This window comes from Trichomycterus rosablanca, chromosome 9 (genome assembly GCF_030014385.1).
Source record: "Trichomycterus rosablanca isolate fTriRos1 chromosome 9, fTriRos1.hap1, whole genome shotgun sequence".
In the NCBI taxonomy this organism is placed as follows: domain Eukaryota; kingdom Metazoa; phylum Chordata; class Actinopteri; order Siluriformes; family Trichomycteridae; genus Trichomycterus; species Trichomycterus rosablanca.
This window is the reverse complement of record NC_085996.1, coordinates 18,582,505-18,603,570: the sequence shown is the minus strand read 5'-3', so window position 1 is coordinate 18,603,570 and position 21,066 is coordinate 18,582,505. Positions and strand designations below refer to the sequence as shown.

Sequence of the window (21,066 nt, the reverse complement as noted above, 5' to 3'; positions counted from 1 at the left end):
ACGTGCTTTTAAAATACCCTCGTCGCCGAAGTAAACAATTCCTAACATAAACACTGTTTATTAAAATGGGTTGATTATAAAATAAACCTTAATGTAAAATATAAATACTTGTACGGTTTGCGACGAGGAAGCGCACGCGTTAGAAATAAGGGTTTTAGAAAAGGTGACAGCACGGACAGGATCTGTCCCTCTGTTTTTATACACAGTGCGGTTAATTTACATTGCTCGACAGTAAGAGTGAATCATAAAGAGTCAATAATAAAGAGTCAATTTTAAAGAGTTAAAAGCATATAATGAAAAGTAGTTATTCGTTACCTTGTTGGAGGAGAGTAGTGTAGCGTGCTGCCGCGTGCTGTCTGATTCAATAACTGCAGTAAGGCCCCGCCCATTCTCCTTCGCTATACCAACCGCTTCTAAAAGCACCGCTTATACAGCAACATTTACTTTCCTACCTATATTCTGACTAGTCCCGCCTCCTGCGCTAGGATTGGCCTACAGAAATCCGCCTTCAGAACTCCTAATATACACCGATATACTGTACAGTATAGCCTTATATACACCGATCAGTCATAACATTCAAACCACCTCCTCGTTTCTACACTAACTGTCCATTTTATCAGCTCCACTTACCATTGAAGTTCTACAATTATTGACTGTTGTCCATCTGTTTCCCTGCATACTTTTTCAGACTGCTTTTACCCTGTACTTCAATGGTCAGGACCCCCACAGGACCACCACAGAGCAGGTATTATTTGGGTGGTGGGTCATTCTTAGCACTGCAGTGACACTGACATGGTAGTGGTGTGTTAGTGTGTGTTGTGCTGGTATAAGTGGATCAGACACAGCAGTGCTGCTGGAGTTTTTAAATACCGGTCCACCTTGTAGATGTAAAGTCAGAGACGATCGCTCATCTATTGCTGCTGTTTGAGTTGGTCATTTTCTAGACCTTCACTAGTGGTCACAGGACACTGCCCACAGGGCACTGTTGGCTGGATGTTTTTGGTTGGTGGACTATTCTCAGTCCAGCAGTGACAGTGAGGTGTTTAAAAACTCCATCAGCATTGCTGTGTCTTATCCACTCATACCAGCACAATTGAGAATGACCACCCAAATAATACCTACTCTGTAATGGTCCTGGGAGAGTCCTGACCATTGAAGAACAGCATGAAAGGGGGCTAACAAAGCATGCAGAGAAACAGATGGACTACAGTAATTGTAGAACTACAAAGTGCTTCTATATGGTAAGTGGAGTTGATAAAATGTACAATGTGTGTAGAAACAAGGAGGTGGTTTTAACCTTATGGCTGATCGGTGTACTTTGTACAAAAGTACCTGACCTGACCGTGAGTTTGTTGGACATAAAATTACAAAATTATTAATGGGTATTAATAATATGAAGGTGCCCCCCATTTACGGCAGCCTCAACTTATCCTGGAGGGGTGATTTTCACAACATTTGTACAGTGTCTGTAAAAAAAAAAAATATCCAATTGGTCAAAAAAGCATTTCTAATGTTTCTAATGTCACAATCAGCATTTCAGTTCATCCCAAAGATGTTCACTGGGGTTAAGGTCAGGGCTCTGTGCAGGCCTCTGAAGTCATTTTACTCCAGACTCATTAAATCATCTCTTTATGGACCTTGCATTGTAGACAGATCATGATAGAAAAGAAAAGGGTCTTTCCCAAACTGCTGCAATGTTCGTGGCCAATTAATTTATTTAGCCAAAGCCCTGCAATGAATTTGTGGCCAGGGATTCTCTGTGAAACCAGACTCACCGTGACCCTGACCAGGATAAAATGGTTGTTAAAGATAAATGAATAAAGAAAACCTGAATGGATCAATATTCCAAACGCATAAGAGAAAAAGTTTTTTCAGCCATTAAATCTAGAAATAAATTAGACAATATAACTGTAAAATGACTGTAAGTAATAACTAGACTAAAAAGGTAAGGTGCTTGCAGGGGCTAGCAAATCTCCTGACTTGAATCTGATCTAAAATGTATTGAAGATTTTGAAACTGCTAGTCCAGATGAGATACCTTCATAACCTTGAGAAAAAGACAGTTTGCCAAGTTTAATTGGTTAAAACTAAACCACAATGCTACAAAAAGCTATTAATTTCTTAAAGTAGAAACTATAATTGGCAACCATGGGTTTGTAAATATATGGGAATATTTTCCCATGAATTTTTTACATAATTAATTTTTGGCTATACTTTTTCTGTTCCTATTTAAACACACAAAGTAAAGAAGACGTTTGTGTAAGTTTGAAATTGACATACTATATGTGCTGGAGGTATTAAATAAAAAAAACAAAAGTTGTTGAATAGTATAATCCTAACTGAGCTCTGCTGGTGACATGTAAATTAAATAATGCAAGGTCATGCCGTATGAGAACGAGATTCTAATGTCTGGACACAACTTAATATGTCATGGGAATAAGATATGCAAAGATGATTGAGCCTGGTTTGGGTTAAAACTTGGAACATTAGCTTATAGAAAGCCTGGCTTACCTTTCTTGCACAGTTAAAAACATGAATACATCATATCCCCTGAGAGCAAATATCTGTATTCTGTAATTCTGAGCCCTGCTGGTGTCATATATATAAAAAACCAAATGGCCACAACTTCGTAAGGCATTAAACTGAGATAATAAAGTCGTGACCCTGACTTGACAAGGTGTGGGAACAAGATCCTAATGCGTGGCTATGTCTTAGTAAGGTAGGGTGTAACAATAATATTTTGTCCACAACTAACATAAATCATAAACAATCGTAGATATGCTCTCAGGGGATCAATGAATATACCTGTCCAAGAAAGGTAAGCTTGGCTTTATGTAAGTTTTAACCCAAACCTGGATATATCATCTTCCCACTCCTGACTAAATTTGTGGCCACACATTAGAATCTCATTTGTGGCTATGCATTACTTTTATTAATATGGGATGTCATCAGCGAGACTCGTTTTCTCCATCTGGCAGTTTACCCCTTACCTTTGTACAGTTTCAGGTTATTCAGTGAACCTGAACTGCTTAAATATTAATAATTCTGGTTGTTCCTGAAGTTCTCACTGGTAATATACGAATCCCATTTATAGAAAAGTTTTGACAGTTTTGTAAACTGCAATAAAACAAGAATATGTGATTTGTTCATTCTCCTAAACCAGGGGTATTCAACTAAAATTTAAAGAGGTCCAGTTAGAGAAAATTTCTTGAAGCAAAGGTCCGGAATATATATATATATATATATATATATATATATATATATACAGTGTATCACAAAAGTGAGTACACCCCTCACATTTCTGCAAATATTTCATTATATCTTTTCATGGGACAACACTATAGACATGAAACTTGGATATAACTTAGAGTAGTCAGTGTACAGCTTGTATAGCAGTGTAGATTTACTGTCTTCTGAAAATAACTCAACACACAGCCATTAATGTCTAAATAGCTGGCAACATAAGTGAGTACACCCCACAGTGAACATGTCCAAATTGTGCCCAAATGTGTCGTTGTCCCTCCCTGGTGTCATGTGTCAAGGTCCCAGGTGTAAATGGGGAGCAGGGCTGTTAAATTTGGTGTTTTGGGTACAATTCTCTCATACTGGCCACTGGATATTCAACATGGCACCTCATGCCAAAGAACTCTCTGAGGATGTGAGAAATAGAATTGTTGCTCTCCACAAAGATGGCCTGGGCTATAAGAAGATTGCTAACACCCTGAAACTGAGCTACAGCATGGTGGCCAAGGTCATACAGCGGTTTTCCAGGACAGGTTCCACTCGGAACAGGCTTCGCCAGGGTCGACCAAAGAAGTTGAGTCCACGTGTTCGGCGTCATATCCAGAGGTTGGCTTTAAAAAATAGACACATGAGTGCTGCCAGGATTGCTGCAGAGGTTGAAGACGTGGGAGGTCAGCCTGTCAGTGCTCAGACCATACGCCGCACACTGCATCAACTCGGTCTGCATGGTCATCATCCCAGAAGGAAGCTGACGCACAAGAAAGCCAGCAAACAGTTTGCTGAAAACAAGCAGTCCAAGAACATGGATTACTGGAATGCCCTGTGGTCTGACGAGACCAAGATAAACTTGTTTGGCTCAGATGGTGTCCAGCATGTGTGGCGGCGCCCTGGTGAGAAGTACCAAGACAACTGTATCTTGCCTACAGTCAAGCATGGTGGTGGTAGCATCATGGTCTTGGGCTGCATGAGTGTTGCTGGCACTGGGGAGCTGCAGTTCATTGAGGGAAACATGAATTCCAACATGTACTGTGACATTCTGAAACAGAGCATGATCCCCTCCCTTCGAAAACTATGCCTCATGGCAGTTTTCCAACAGGATAACGACCCCAAACACAACCTCCAAGATGACAACTGCCTTGCTGAGGAAGCTGAAGGTAAAGGTGATGGACTAAACCCAATTGAGCACCTGTGGCGCATCCTCAAGTGGAAGGTGGAGGAGTTCAAGGTGTCTAACATCCACCAGCTCCGTGATGTCATCATGGAGTAGTGGAAGAGGATTCCAGTAGCAACCTGTGCAGCTCTGGTGAATTCCATGCCCAGGAGGGTTAAGGCAGTGCTGGATAATAATGGTGGTCACACAAAATATTGACACTTTGGGCACAATTTGGACATGTTCACTGTGGGGTGTACTCACTTATGTTGCCAGCTATTTAGACATTAATGGCTGTGTGTTGAGTTATTTTCAGAAGACAGTAAATCTACACTGCTATACAAGTTGTACACTGACTACTCTAAGTTATATCCAAGTTTTATTTCTATAGTGTTGTCCCATGAAAAGATATAATAAAATATTTGCAGAAATGTGAGGGGTGTACTCACTTTTGTGATACACTGTATACTGTGAATTTCCCCACTGTGGGACTAATAAAGGATGATCTTATCTTATATATATATATAGCATTTAGCAGATGCTTTTATCCAAAGTGACTTACACAATGAGCTGAACACGATGAGCAATTGAGGGTTAAGGGCCTTGCTCAGGGACCCAACAGTGGCAACTTGGTGGTGGCGGGGCTTGAACCGGCAACCTTGTTTACTAGTCCAGTACCTTAACCACTGAGCTGTCACTGCTATATATAATATATATGTTATAATATATATAAGTAGCTATCAACATCTGCATGTAATCAATAACTGACTGTCACATGTCTGTTTATTTATTAGGATTTTAACGTCATGTTTTACACTTTGGTTACATTTATGACAGAAACGTTAGTTACTCACTACACAAGACTCATCAGGTCACAAGTTTATATCGAAAACAATCATGGACAATTCAGTGTCTCCAATTCACCTCACTTGCACGTCTTTGGACTGTGGGAGGAAACCGGAGCACCGAAGGAAACATATGGCGACATGGGGAGAACATGCAAACTCCACACAGAGAGTACCCGGACCGCCCCACCTTATCAAACCTTTCTCTTATCAAATTAAGAGAAAATAAAAATAAATTGTGCTCCAGTGGGAAGTAAGAACAGAAATGAGTCTCTCCATCACGGATTAAATGCTGTAATTTCGCTGTACACGTTTCTTTTTTGGAGAACGTCATGTCTCCTGTCTCACTCGTCTTTTTCTCAACTTTCTCCTGCACAGTCGTCTGTATCTCTCCCTTCGTTTTTTCTACGTTCGCTATCTTTCTTTTTCTTTCCACCGTCGTTTCACATGTAACTCGCCTCTAACTCTCTCATCTGTCTGCACTGTAGAGTCGCTGTGTTTACCGGCTGGAATGCACAGACTTGATTGGCTGAGTGGTGTCACGCGATTGGTCTGTGCGTTTTCTCATCCGCTAAACCGCTACCGTAAAGACTACAAAAGCTGCGCCGGTTAAAATAGAAGCGCTCCGTCAGGTTTCAAATCATAACTTTCTGTTTTGGCTGTAGGTCCGGGTCCGTATGGGACAGCTTCTGGGTCCGGACCCGGACCGCGGTCCGCCTGTTAGTGACCTCTGTCCTAAACCTTTATTTTACTGACAAACATACAAAGAAAAGGTTTTTTTATGTTTTCACTGACCAACTTGCATATTTTGTAAATATAAACAAGTTCAGAATTTGATGCTTGCAACACACTAAAAAAGTTGGGACACAGGCATGTTTACCACTGGGTTCCATAACATTTTATTACACTTTGTACTTGATTTAGAACTAAGGATACTGAAATATTTAACATGAACCTTTCAGGAAAATATGTTGACTAAATGGCAACAAATAGCTCTAAAATCACAAAACACTTCTGTATCAATAATACAGTGGTGTTCAAAAAAACAGCAGTGATTTTAAAAAAGCGAATAAAGCACAAAATCAATTGCACACTTTCAATTCTAAATCAAAACATTAACAATATTTTGCCAGTTTGTGTTCATCCTATACAGAAAATTAAGAAAAATGAATATTAGGCTGTTCAAAAAAATAGCAGTGCCAGCATTTTTCTTTTAAAACTCAAAAAATGTATGTATAGACTGAAAATGTTTAAGGTTTCACTTTACTTTAAATTACTGAACTAATATTTAGTGGCATAACAATTGTTTCCGAGATCTGTGGTGCATGGAGTCGACCAACTTCTGGCACCTCTGAACAGGTGTTCCAGTCCAGGATGATCAGACCACATTCCACAGTTCTTCTGCAATTTTGGGTTTTGCCTCAAAAAAACGCGCTTCAGATATCAGCCCACAAGTTCTCTATGGGATTGAAGTCAGGGGATTGGGCTGGTCACTCTATTACCTCAATCTTGTTTGTCTGTAACCAAGATGTTTTGGGTCATTGTCATGTTGAAACACCCATTTTAAGGACATTTCTTCTTCGACATAGGGCAACATGATCTCCTCAAGTATTCTGATATATTTAAACTGATCCATGATCCCTCGTATGTGATAAATAGGCGTAACACCACGGTATGAAAAACATCCCCATATCATCATTTTGTACCACCATGCTTTACTGTCTTCACAGTGAACTTTGGCTTGAATTCAGTGCTCGGGGTCGTGTGGCATACTGTCTATGGCCACTAGACCCCAAAAAAAACTATTTTGCTTCCACCAGTCCACAAAATGTTGAGCCATTTCTCTTTGGACCAGTCAGTGTGTTCCTTGACAAATGTTAACCCGTCTTTTTCTTAACAACGGGACTTTGCAAGGAGTTCTTGCTGGTAAATCGGCTTCACATAATCATCTTCTGTTCTCACTGGTAACTTCAGATGTTCCTTGATCTTTCTGGAGGTGATCATTGGCTGAGTATTTGCCATTTTGGCTATTCTTTGATCCATTCGAACAGTAGTTCCCCGCTTCCTTCCACATCTTTCAGGTGTTGGTTGTCACTTCAAGGCATTTGAGATCATTTTAGCTGAGCAGCCTAGAATTTGCTGCACTTTTCTGTATGTTTTTCCCTCTGCAATCAACTTTTTTATCAAAGTACGCTGTTCATCAGAACAATGTCTGGAACAACCCATTTTACCCAGTATTTCAGAAGGAAATGTGCTATGACCAACCTGTGCAACATTTGCCACCCTCCTACCTTAAATAAGGGCCAAAATGGACACCCGTTTTCCTGCAGAATGAATAACTTCACCAATTAAACTCCTCACTGCTATTATTTTGAACAACCCCAATCAATCAATGCTTCGATTACTCAGAATGAGCAGCATGCATGTCTTAATTGTTGGGTTTGTTTTGTTTTCATTACTCTACTACACGTTCAAGTAAATTATTTGCTATGTAGAAATATCACTTGTACTAAAAACAGTGATTTATCAGGTTAATGGTGTTGGACTGCTATTTTTTTTAACACCACTGTACTTTCACACACATATGCAAATCACCCATAACGTAGTCACTGTGATGAGCTCAGGCACAGAGAACTCGGTAGTGTTTCAACAAAAAATTTACAGATTTCTTATTGCAAAACAAAATTTCAGGTTGCATTTCTTGATGCAGTGATTAACTGACGACAGTCACTTATAAAGCCTGTGTGACTTTATTCATTACAGTAGCATAGTAGCTCTCATGCAATTCTGTCTGAGGGCTCGAAGGTCTCAACATGGGTTGAGATTTCATGGTTGAGATCTTTTTTATTGTTTTTGAACAGTAGATAGTTAAAGGCCATCTCCTTTATGTTTGCAATCTTGCAGTGAGAATTTTGACAATAATCTCACAAGGTCTGGCATGAAGTGGTTGGCCTTGACCTATCTTTGCTTGAAGAGAATGAGCTTTTGGTTGATCCTCATTTTTTTACCCAAACATGATACCCTCATATGTTACCAATTTGCGGTTATGTTGATTGTAAAATGTGCATAACTTGAATATTCTATAAACTTATCTTGCCCATCTTGTTGCAGGCATCAAATTTAGAATAGTTTTTTATTTACAAACTACAGTGTCAGCCAATGCATTAACATATTAACAGTATGCACTGTATACATACATGTCTTAAGACACAGTGCCGTCTTGGCTTCTACCAGAGCTTGATAAGATTATGTTCAACAAATACGTATATACTCATACTTCTTATGAATACTCATAATTATGTTGCATTTGCCATTAGCATCAGAATCCTGTCAGAGCAACTGACTAGACAAACAGGTTTTAGTCTTTACCTGTTAATTGTTGGCAAGTGTGTGAGCACTATGCTCTGCTGAAGAGGTGAAAACAGGCTTTAATGTGTGAGTAAAGTTAAGGTAAAAAGTTAACACTTATTTCTGAAGTTGTTTTTTTATTTTACAATTATTTTAGTCCTAATTATTTTGTCCTTTTAACAGTTTATTGTGGGTTTCTGATAATAAAACAAAATCTACACATTTTTTGTTATGGAAAATTATTGACTATTACTGGTAATGTCTCTGTGTCTATATAAACATGACTATTTTGACTACACACCTATTACAAATTACATAAAAGAGTAGTCTCCAGACTGTGAACACTTCTCCAAATGTTTTACTTAATTGTATACCTATTTTTGGTGGTTCTATGGTTGGGAGTAACTCAGTTTTGACTAATTTCCTCTCTACATTAGGTGACAGTATGAGTTCCCCTGGACCTTGGAATAATCATCAATGCATCAAGTACTTTTTAATGGGTCACACTAGCCATATTTTTTTTACAAAGTTACCAGCTATATTTAATCATAATACTATGACATAATACTATGACCAAAGGTTTATAACATATAAGATGTATGTATTTCAGTTTAGTCACAGAAAAAGAACACACTGTACATGTCCACAACAGGTGTATACTCTTTTGACTTTAACTGTCGATTCAATAAAATAGCAGAAATCCTTAGCTTGTTGTTTGAAAAATAGAAATTAAGGTAGTATTTTAAAACTCTACTTTGAACTAAAGGATATAAGCCCTAAAACCATAATAAAGGTAAACATCTGCACTTATGCATCAATCAAAAGGAACCATAAAGGACCTACAAGAACAAAAAAGAGTGGTAAGCATTAACCTCTATTTATTTCTATCAGGTTTGCTCACTGGTGCATTGCCCCACAGCAGGTATAAGTTTTGAATGCTGCCATCCTCAGTTTAAAAATCATCACTATGTTGGTCATTGCTTGGATGGTTTCATTAGATGTCTCTATTGGATAACTCAATGAGGCATTTAGAGAATGTGCTGAGGGATTTGGTGGCTTCTATGAAGTCCTGATACTCAAACCAATATACTACTCAGACAATTTGGATGTTTTCCACTGCATACCTAAAGAAAAGAACTGGTAAATTGGATTACAAATGTCTTGTTTTGGAGCTACTCAACTTTGTGCCTCAATGGCCACTGTCTTTTGTAGTTTTAAACTTCAGTTTAAAATTTTTTAAAAATGCTGACTTAAAATAGTCCAACTACCCTACAAATTTCTGCTACACAGTATACAAGCTAAATGCCACACCCAAATGGATAGGTGTTACTGGACTTTTATACAATTGCATTAGGGTGAAGTTCCAAATACCGTCCCAAAATGTCCCTAAATAAATTAGTTAGTAATGTGGTCAAAAATGTGTAACCTTGTATGAACATGGTGAAATGTGTTGTAAAAGCAGAAGCAGCAGGGAGAACAGGGCTCCAACCCAAAATATAAAGCCAACAGCATCCTGTGGCTCAGACACTAGAGAAAGATTAATGCATATCGTGCATGAAAAAAGGAAACAGCTCTAGTCTCTAACCGTACACCTAAAACAAGTGTTAACACGATGCGTTCTGAACAAAGAGGCCAGTAGGTTTAAACAGTATTTAAAAATCAAAATACTCAAACCAGAATACACACTGCCATTTTATTACTATGTTAGAGGCAGTGCAGTGCTGGGAATGGTCCACTGCCTAAATAGCATCCAGTAAGTACTTGCATTCCCACAAGGTTCATCTGTATGGAAGGTGTAGGTTATTAAATAATGAAAGTACAGAATCATCAGTGAGTATATACAGTATGTGTGTAAAACCAATCTGGCACACATTTGTGACTTTTTCTACGTTACAAAAAATGTAACAGTAATTTGAAAAGAAATATTATACAGCGTTTCTTACAGTAAACTGCACTATATGATTTTTGATCCACAACAGATCAATCAATGTAGTATTTTGGATGAAATCAACTGGCAACTTTACTAAATGCAGTATTTAAAGCTAGGTAATATTTACAAACTTTCAGTAAAACAATTACAAAGCTTTAGTTTTTTTATTTGTATTCGGATACGTACAAAAATGGATAAGGAAAAAAAAAAAGTCAGTAATTTATTTCAATTTATGTTTAGTTACATGGTACAGCAAGTATCAATGGAGTCACATTCAGTATTTTAAAAGTACTGCTGACTCAAGTAACAGTAATACATTTTTTTACTATGACAAACTTAATTTGCTATCTCAATTTCCAGCCACTCATATCACAATGAGTTTGACAGCCTAAAAATAGAAGACCAATCTAGATTTAGGAAATTTAACAAATTCTAAACAGTTGATTCTGAGCTGAGTAAATTGATGTGATCAATCAGCAACATGAAAAGATGATGAAATGACAGGAAGTTGACAAAAGAACTTGTACTAAACCACATTTGTTTATTGATGCTCTGAAATATAGAAAACTTAGAATATTGGTCTTTGCAATCTGTCCGAAAAGAAATATTACATTACAAATAACATTGCATCATTTAACATATAGGTGTGATGCAAGATCAGGAAACCATGATCTAATTCGAATATTCATCCTTGAAGCTGGTTTAATGTGTCCATTCCTGGTGTGCGCCAACAGTATCACTCTGCAGAACACGTATTTTATTCCACTGAAGAGGACAAGGCAAAGAAAGCAGATCCGGTAACATGTTCTGTTAAACAATACAGTCTGAGAACGTTTAATCCTTGATTTTCAGTTGAATTTTCGAATCACTCTGTTAATGTCCTCAGCACGAGGTCCTGGTTCCCCCATCTCTTTCATAAGGCCCACTTTATCTCTGGCCGAGTGTCGAGGTATTGACAAGTGGAACGGCCAGATGAAGTTATTCGCCACCTTGAAGTTCTTTCCAGCTGAATAGATCTCATGGATCAGGTCTTCCAAACAGATGATCCCGTGCTGCCCTGTAGGTAAACACAAGTTATAGAAATGTGACAGTTAAGAGGACTCCAATGCTGCTTAAAATTATACACAGAAAGATTACTCTTCATTCCAGAAATTCTAAATTATAGAGACTCATCAGCTCTTTAGCCATTTTAAGTTGAATATTTACATGCACATCTTTGCCATTTGACCAAGATCAAGTGTAGTTGATATGTTTATAATTTGGAAGCCATATATTACATATATTTTTGGATTAGGAAGATGAATTAACAGCTTCCTCTATCTGTTTCACACACTGATCCAGAACTGTAGTCCCTAAGGAACTAAAGTTTGTATACAGCTACATTACGTTAAATACATCTACATTTAAAACCACTAACGCTGAATGAGTGAATGTTCTTTTTACATTTAATAATTACTGAATATTATTTTGTATGTACATTTGTAACCCAATTGATTATCATGGGTTTCATTTCCCAGCCAGACAGCCAAAGTCCTTTTCGTTTGCATATTCTCCCCGTGTCCATGTGTGTTTCCTCTGGGTTCTCCGGTTTCCTCCCAAAGACATGCATTTAAGTTTATTAAAGTCACTAAAAACTGCTCTAAGTGTAAGTGTGTGTGGGAATGTGTGCCTGCTTTGTGATGGGCTGGCAACTTGTCAGGGGTGTTTCCTGACTTTTTCACAATGAATCAGTCCCAAAGCGTCCATAATCAGGATAAAGCGGTGGTACAACAAACAATGAATGAATGAATAATGCTTGTAGTGTTTATTTACACAAAATTCTGTGTTCCAATTATTCAGTCACAATGAAAGCATTAAAGACTGTTGTGATATACACACTATGGCTGAAAGAATATGGACACATGACCACAGTTCTAACAACCCATAATGGGAAGGTTTTTCACAAGATTTAAAAGTGATGGTAGAAATTCATGCCCATTTAGTCAGAAAAGCACTTTTGAGGTCTAACCCTGCTGGACAAGGCAGGCTGGCCCACAATCAAGACTCCAGTTCATTCCAAAAGGGGTTCAGTGAGTTTACAGTCAGGGCTTTGTACAGGTTACAGGAGTATCTACATATCAAATCAATCAAACTTTTTGTTTCTTTCAACAGTAATTGGCATCAGTGGAAAAAAGTGTGTATTTCTGTCAGACCCTAATAAAACTAAAACAAACATGTAATAGCATTTAGAGGTGAACTGAAAGCTCTACAGCATGTGTTGAACTCAAGACTGCAATCACAGCAAAATACGTTACAGTCGGCCCTTTGAGGGCCACCATAATGCAGATGTGGCCCTCGGTGAAAATGAGTTTGACACCCCTGCTCTACAGTGTGCTGCTTCCACTATAACCATGTTCATTGCTGTGTGAGGATTTTCATTTTTGAGGACATGAATAAGCAATGCGGCTAATAATGGGAGTATATACAGCTGCGTTTACAGAATTAACAGCAAGGTAACGCTCAGCCTTATAAAGCTTACCTAAATATTTCTCAATGACTGTGTTGTCTGTTAGAGGAATCTTTCTCTTATCAGCCTTTCCCTGTCCTCTTTTCAAAATGAGCTCACGAACAGACTTCAGATTTGGAAATCTGTCAATAAAAAAAAAAAAAAAAAGAGCGAGAGAGAGAGAGAACACAAATAGGTAAGACTAGCCACTTAAAAATTTTAATTCCTGGACTTGTCCATGACAGTATAATCCATTTTTAAAGGTGACTTAGAATGTCATCTTACCCCCAGGCTACATAAGGCTCAACCACTTTCAGCATGTTTAAAGAGGTCCTGCTGATTTTAAGAAAGGAACCACTGAAGATTTTGCGCAGCCTCAACATCTGAATGGTCTTTCTCACGGTCAGGCTCACTCCTTTAATCCTTAACACAATTTAAAACAACACATGGTTTATTACTGTTAAGTCACAATAAGGTTAAAGCATCAGAAAGGCAGAAATATTTCAAGTTTGAATGACAGAAATACTAGTTGTTCATAAAAGCTGAGCTTACTCTCGAATGCGCACAGCGAATGCTAGTCTGTTCTTGGCTGGTGGCAAAACGGGAGGGGGTCTCTTCCTGTCTCTCTGCAGACGGACATCATCTCTATGTTTGCGCTTGCTGTTCTTATGAAATGTTTCAAGCCGTGTGAACTTGAGTTGTCCTTTCTTGGTCTGTTAAAAATATGGCTAAGTTATTAAATCAGTTTTCATAGCATTAAGTCACTATAAACTGTGTCATGTTAGACATTGTTTCATACAAAAAAACAATGCAACAAAAGTAACTGCCTTCTTTCTACTGGCCTCTGCTGTTGCATATTTATCGCAATGAATAAAATATCATACACCAAAATAGTATAGAACACAAGTGAACTTATATTAAACACACATTTTGTAAAACATTTGCTAAATGGTCAAACATATATGGACATCTGGCCGTGAGCTTGGTGACCATTACATCCTGAAACCAATGTAATTAAATAGAGTAACAGCCTTTACTCTTTTCAATATATTTTAAAGTGTGTTTATGGGCATTTGTGCACATTGCATCTAAACCGCATTTGGGCCAATGGGTACTAACATTGGACAAGAAGGCCTTCCTCACAATCAATGTTCCAATTATCTTGAGGGTTTTTAAATGGTCATCAAACCTTCATGGACCTTACTTTGTGTACTGGGGCAAAGACATGTGCAAACTTTGATGCCACCAAGTTGGAAGCATGTAAATGACTTAATACACCTGTTAGTAATAAATGTGGCTGAAACACATAACTCCAGAATATTAAGCATATACATTAAATCGGTGGGGAAATATTGGTTGACTGGACATTACCTTTCTTTTCTCAAGCAAAGCAAGTTTAGCTTGAGTGGCTTTAATAGCCTGATACGCTTTCCTCTTTTTAAGAAGGTTTTCAGGTACCAGCTTAATAACCTTCTGATTTCTGAAAAAAAAAGATAAGATAATTAGTTTGGTTCTGTTTTTATGACGTGTTAATACGATTCTAAGTAAAAGTAATAAAACACACCATTATCAATAAAAACTAAAAGACAAAATTGAAAGATGTAAAAGATATACTTAATGAGAACAACAGATTTCATAACTACTCAGTTATGTTGTTCTCATTAAGTACTACACCCACATCTTTGCACAACTGCATAATCGTAAACATTTAAATTCAAACCAGTGACCTGTTTATTAATTAAAAGCATCTTGTTATCATGGTTAAAAAGTGCAACAACTTCAGCTTGTACAAGGCTCTTATATAGTTATATAGAAAGCAAATTACAGGTCATTAGTTAGCAAGTTGTCAGGGTATGTTAGCAAAGTTATGTCATGGGATGCTTTACCATCCATACTACCTAATCACATTTAAAGATTTTCTATAGGATTTTAATCTGGAGAGTGAAAAGGCCACTCCAATATATTCCTTAACCAAACTTGACTTGGAAGTGTGAAAATGGCAGGAAAGTCCAATTATCACCAAGGTCCAACTTTATCTAAGAAAGGCAGAACATTTCTCTTCAAAATTTCTTAGTATTTCCTTAGTGAATCCATGATGCCAATCACGTGGCCAAGACTGGCAGTTCCTGTAGCAGAAAACATCCCCACAACACTGACCCACCTCCATGCATGACCGTGGGGATAGTATGTTTCTGGTCGTAGTATTCTTCTCACTGCAGGTCTATTCAAATGCCTTCTGCTGTATTTCAGCCTTCCTGTGATTCTTGGTCAAATGTGCTGTGCATCATAAAGTCTATCTATTAAGTCCTCGGTTGTTTAGTGATGTTCTTATGGTTGCCACAGAAACATTTGTCGCAGCCTTCATCAGGTGATCATGCTGTAAGTCTTTAGCAGTAACACGGTTGTTTTGGAATGGAATTGCTATAGCCTAAGGAATAAATTTGGGTTTTCTACCACTGCCGGACATGTTTGCTCATGGGAATTTTGTGTCTGTGGGAATGTTCAAGGTCTTGCAAATTATCTTATAGCCATTGTCCTTTTGGTGCAAAGAAATAGTTAGTTTTCACCATGGTTGCAACACAGCTTGAACACCTGAATCTCTGGGAAGTGTTTACCACATCGCAGCTGAAACAAATTAAGGCTCGTTATTGAGTCCCAATGAGTTACTCATGTTATAACCTAACTTTAGGTCATACAGACTAGCAGTAGGTTGTTAGATCAGCAGTATTCTGTAGGGGCTGAATAACCGACATGGCAGGTTTAACAAATTATTGTACTACTCTAAAATACTACATCATTTACTTTCTTTATTTAAATGAAAAAGACTTAATTTAGGCAAAATTGAGTTCTGCACAAAAAAATAGTATATGTACTCTACAAATTTGATGTGGATACTTCGACTTTTGTCCCAATATAAAGGCAGATCTCTGCTTATCTTATACTACACAAATATTATCAAGAAGAGCCTTAAGGCAGATAATGACTATTCATATTAGTTAGCACTTGTTACTGCCTACTAGGGTTGGGCGGTATGACGATATTACCGTATACCGCGGTATTCAAAAATGGTGACGGTATTTTTTAAATGTGAAGCGCCGAATTTCTGCTTCAGGTTTACCTTGAAAACTGAGACTTTAGGACATGCGCACATCCACAGTGAGGGAGGGGTAGGCGGTTGGAGCTCGCTGATTGGCTGTGGGGTGCTTACTGGTGATAACACAACTGGTTAACATACTGGTGAAGAGCCACACTGGCTAGCGTTAGCTGTGAGCTAAAAAGCAGAAACTGAAAAAACGGCTCGTCTTTTAATTTTTCAAAATCAACATTTTTTATCAGTTCAACCGGAAATGAACACAAGCGCGTGCATGCGCGGACATGTACTTATTTACTAAATATATCTTCAGTGTAAATCGAGCACAAGTGTTGAGAAAAAGGAGCAAACAGTAATAATAACGTTACGCCCAATCCGCTGTTCTGACTCGTCTGCCATAGATTTTCCTGCCTATGTAAGAACTATTTTTTCCTAAATAAAAGCGCTATATTAAGAAAAAAGAACGTCTCACCTGTCGTGTAATGTGAATTATAAAATATATTGTCTGGCCCTTTAAGAAAGTGAAGCGCACTATAGGGCGTAGGGAGCGAGTGTGTAGGGAATAGATCGGATTTGTACCGTTTCTGTGCTCGAGTTTTGCACTGAGCTTGTGTGACATGTAAAGTAGCGTTCTCGTTAACCACTCAAATGTTTGGACTTTGAATTATTTTAACATTACTTTACATCACCGTCATCGCAACGAACATTTACATTCATATTTTTTGTTACGGTATAGAACTTAATTCTGTATTACAGGCATAACTAATCGTACACGTTCATACACTTTTAAGAAATATCTGTAACTATATATTGAAATATATTGAAGTGTGTAGCCTGCTATTATTCTGTTTTGTGTGGGCAGAGAGAGATTACAATGCCAAAATGTTATGTGTTAATGTTTGTGTTAAAGTGTAATTGATACACATGCATTTATACTTGCGCGTATTTATTATAGATCAGACAAGATAAGCAATGTTTGACGTTCAGATTGTTAAATCTTTTTATAATAAAACATTGAAATATTGTAATTACACTCAAGTGTGTACACTGTAAAGTTTGTCCGCGACACAACCACCGCCACCCACCCACCCCCGCCGCGGTAATACCGTATACCGCGGTATTTCCTGAAGACGGTATGACGGTATGAAAATCGGCAATATCGCCCAACCCTACTGCCTACCATTTAAAATCTATCTTTTGAATGATAAATTTGTGTATATGTTGATCTAACTGTTCTACAATCTAACTGTGTTATGTTGTTTTTATTTAATGAATACAGCATTTAGATTTACTGATTTACTGAAATATTACTCTGACTGGTTCCAGTTTGCTTGTTAGTTTAACCGTCGACTAATGACAGCCAGTTATCAGTCAAAAGACATTGGCATCCCTTTTTCAGATCATGTGTATCATTTTTGTGTGCAGTTTGGTACTTTTATCATTTATTAGTTAATTAGGATTTTAACATCAGGCTTTACACAACTCGGTTACATTCATGACAGGACAAGTAGTTACTCGTTACACAATATTTATCAGTTCACAACTTTAATGTGAAACACAATCACAAATTTTGTATCTCCAATTCACCTCACTTGCATGTCTTCGGACTTCGGGAGGAAACTTGAGCTCCCGGAGGAAACCCATGCAGACATGGGAAGAACATGCAAACTCCACACAGAAATGACACGGACTGCCCCACCTGGGGATCGAACCCAGAACCTTCTTGCCGTGAGGCGACAGTGCTACCCAGAAATGGTACTAATTTTACATATCTAGATCGTCTTGCTAAAGAAATGTGAGAAGTGACGAAAGTTATGATACCCTGTCCAAAAATGCATGTCAACAAGTAGCAAGCGATCAAAGTTTGTACGCTGATGTGCAGCGTAAAATCAAGGAGGAAAAATAAATAAATCTGAGTGGATTTGCCTACGCGAACAGCATGGATTAGGGCTGGGCGATATGGATCAAAAATAATATCTCGATATATTTGAGCTGAATGACGATATACGATATATATCTCGATATTTTTTCATCCCATAAGGTAATAACAAAAAGACACTTCTGTGACGAAGCTACATGTTCCAAATTTTTTACAGGCACTTTTATTAATATTCATGCTGGGAAAGCTTCACACAAGAACTATTTTTCCTTAAGAAAAAAAATAACTATTGTAAGAAAAAGTTTGTAGTTTTCTAACGTCTCACCTGTCGTGTAATGTGAATTACAAATATATTGTCTGGCCCTTTAAGAATGTTAAGTGTACTATAGGGCGCAGGGAGCGAGTGTGTAGGGAAGATAACAGAAATTGACCGTTTCCAGCTGTGAGCTTGCGTGTTTTGCACTGAGCTTGTGTGACATTAAATATAGCGTTCTCGTTAAACCCCCCCCTCACATGTTTGGACTTTATACATTGTTTTACATCAGTCGCCACAACATTAACATTTACATTAATATATTTTTGTACCGTATAGAACTCAGTTCTGTAATACAGGCAGAACTAATCGTACATGTTACTGTGTAAATATTACAATATATAATGCATTTTAATCAGCGTTCTGCTTCATGCACTTTATCATTATTTAACAGATTTATTTGTTGTTTAATTGCTGTTTGCTCCTTGTTTACTGCAGAGTTAGTTCATGCAATTTTATAAATTTTTGGATGTTTATTGGCCGAGAACAAGAAATACTATAATAGAAGATAAATAAATAAATGAGTCTCGGACGTCGGGATATCCTCCAGTATAAACTAACGTGCATGTCAGCCCGTGCATGCGCTTGTATGTTTATATTGGTTTTTGAAACGAATAACGACTCGTTTTCCAACTTTGGTATTTGAAGTGAAAAACGAAAGGTACACGGAACTGGAACCTTTTGTCTGGACTTGTTTTCGGCGTTCTCTACAGAATACATTATTCTGCTGCTCATCTGACACTTTGAATACGAACCATCTCCAAATAATTTAGCCATTATTATTCTTTTTACTAAGCAGCTCCTCTTCGATAGCTTCTGTCATGTCTTTATCCGTCTCCATGCTATCGCTGCCTGCAGGACTTACTGGTGAAGCGGTGGGGAGGGGCGAGTTGTGTTCAGTGAGGGAGAGGGGCGGGGCAGGTGAACATGTGCAGAGACAAACTGGGAGAAGAGAAAGTCGAACTGTCGGATCTAATTGGAACGCAACATCTATATCGATATATGCGATATTGTCTTATCTTATATCGCGTATGAAAATATATCGATATTTTATAAAATCTCGATATATCGCCCAGCCCTAGCATGGATCGTTCTTTAGTGAGCTGGAGGTTAATAAATATTTTTGCAATGCAACGTTGATGTTATGTTTTGTAGAGAACGATAAGGTCTGAAATACTGTAAAGCTTGTGTGTGTGCTGATGTATTCTGATATAAACTATGTTATGCCCCTGTCCCACCTTTTTACCCTCCTCCCCTGCGTTTCCCCTCACACCGTATCTTAAGTTCTCATTGGCTGTTCGACAAAGCACTCATTGCCAGTTGGGTGACTCATATCCAGATATTTGACAAAATAGATATCTCTCTTCGCTCGCAGAGTGCTCGGCGAGCCGCTCAGATCGAGCTGTTGGGTAGTTCACACATAGCGATTGAGAGCCGAGTTTTGATCGCTGAGCAAACGCCGATTTGCTCCCGAGCTGGCAAATCTAGTGACCAGTCGGTGAGCAAAAATCAGGGCATAAATCGTGTAGTGTGAACTAGGCATTAGTTATACCCAGCCAAAGTGGTGGGCTTTTATTATTGTAGCCCCAAACTTCAAATGGCTCCACTGATTACCTGAGAGCTCTCAATAATTTGGACACTTAAGCAGAGACTAATGACTTAAAATGTACATTTAAAATAAATCAAATCTGCCAAGAAATTACAAACAAAATCAATCGAGTATGTGTAAGACATGTACAAATTTGGATTCAGAAATTGCTGCATTGAATGTTTAATGTAGATTGTATTGTGTTCTTTTATACCCCCACCCACATAACGCATGTTTCTGTAAAGCTTAGTTTAACAAGTGCTATAATAGCGAAGATATATTTCTTAATATCAAAAAGAAAACATTCAACAGTCGCATACAGTTAGAAAGACAGACAATTAAATCTTACTTCTTTGAACATTAATGATCAGCAAATATTTTATAATTGTGACTAAGGAAGCAGTTAGATTCTATATCTAATAAACATCTTACAAATATCAAAACACATAATTTGGCCAAGCTTAAGTTCTACTATACCACGTAAACATGTTCCACAGAGAACAGTGACAATATTGTATAATATAGCTAAATACAGAGAAGTAGTAGTACTGGTAATACAGAACTCGTGTGTGCACTGGTTAAACATTAACACTGGAATTTCTTGTTTTAAACGCTCATGTCTGTAAAATAATAGTTCAGATGAGAACAATAGCATCACAGATGTGTATATAGACAACAGAAGGAACTACTGTTTTATCCAACAGTGAAGATGAAATCGGATTAAAAAAGGTAAACAAGTGGAATACGTACTCTGATTCTGCCATCGCGTCTTCAGCGCTGAAGTTCTGTCGCACGAAGATGACGTCAAATTGACGCAAGCGCGTCTCTGGTTCAGTTGGTTCATGTTGCTATAGCGAGCCGTTTTAACGTTAAATGTCTTTCATCGGATCATCCAAAATTACATTTCAGCTATTTCTGAATGAGTTTTGACTAGTATTAATTACATTTTGACTAGTCAGAATGACAACTCAAGATATCTGCATTTACAATATTACTAGGAAAAGCATCAATTTAAGATATCTTTAATTACAAAAGTGCCTACAATGACAAGGGAATCACAAATGCTAAATTGTAATTAAATCTGTATTTAATCTTCATTTTGATTATTCATCAATTTCATTCATTAATTAAAGCAATAAGCCACGAGAGACCGTGCGTTACTGCAATTTTATCATGGGGAAGGTTGTTTCCGTCT

At 37.8% G+C, this 21,066-nt stretch overlaps 2 protein-coding genes and 1 pseudogene across 2 annotated transcripts in view; 1 reads left to right on the top strand and 2 right to left on the bottom strand.

The window, feature by feature from the left end:
* The window catches only part of slc5a6a (solute carrier family 5 member 6a), a 30,490-nt gene extending 30,140 nt beyond the window's left edge, over window positions 1-350 (bottom strand). The window contains exon 1 of the mRNA XM_063001213.1: window positions 316-350. The gene's annotated coding sequence lies outside the window, so the exon portion shown is untranslated. The remainder of the gene's footprint in view (window positions 1-315) is intronic.
* Window positions 351-10,722: 10,372 nt separating this feature from the next.
* rpl7l1 (ribosomal protein L7-like 1) lies at window positions 10,723-20,659 on the bottom strand. Its single transcript, XM_063001211.1, has 6 exons — window positions 20,622-20,659; window positions 14,372-14,480; window positions 13,553-13,713; window positions 13,286-13,423; window positions 13,034-13,143; window positions 10,723-11,572 (listed from the first exon to the last, which is right to left on the bottom strand). Exons 1-6 carry the CDS (start codon window positions 20,633-20,635, stop codon window positions 11,364-11,366), a joined length of 741 nt encoding a protein of 246 aa, XP_062857281.1. The 5' UTR covers window positions 20,636-20,659; the 3' UTR covers window positions 10,723-11,363.
* LOC134320945 (U2 spliceosomal RNA) lies at window positions 11,726-11,889 on the top strand (annotated as a pseudogene).
* Window positions 20,660-21,066: the final 407 nt, after the last annotated feature.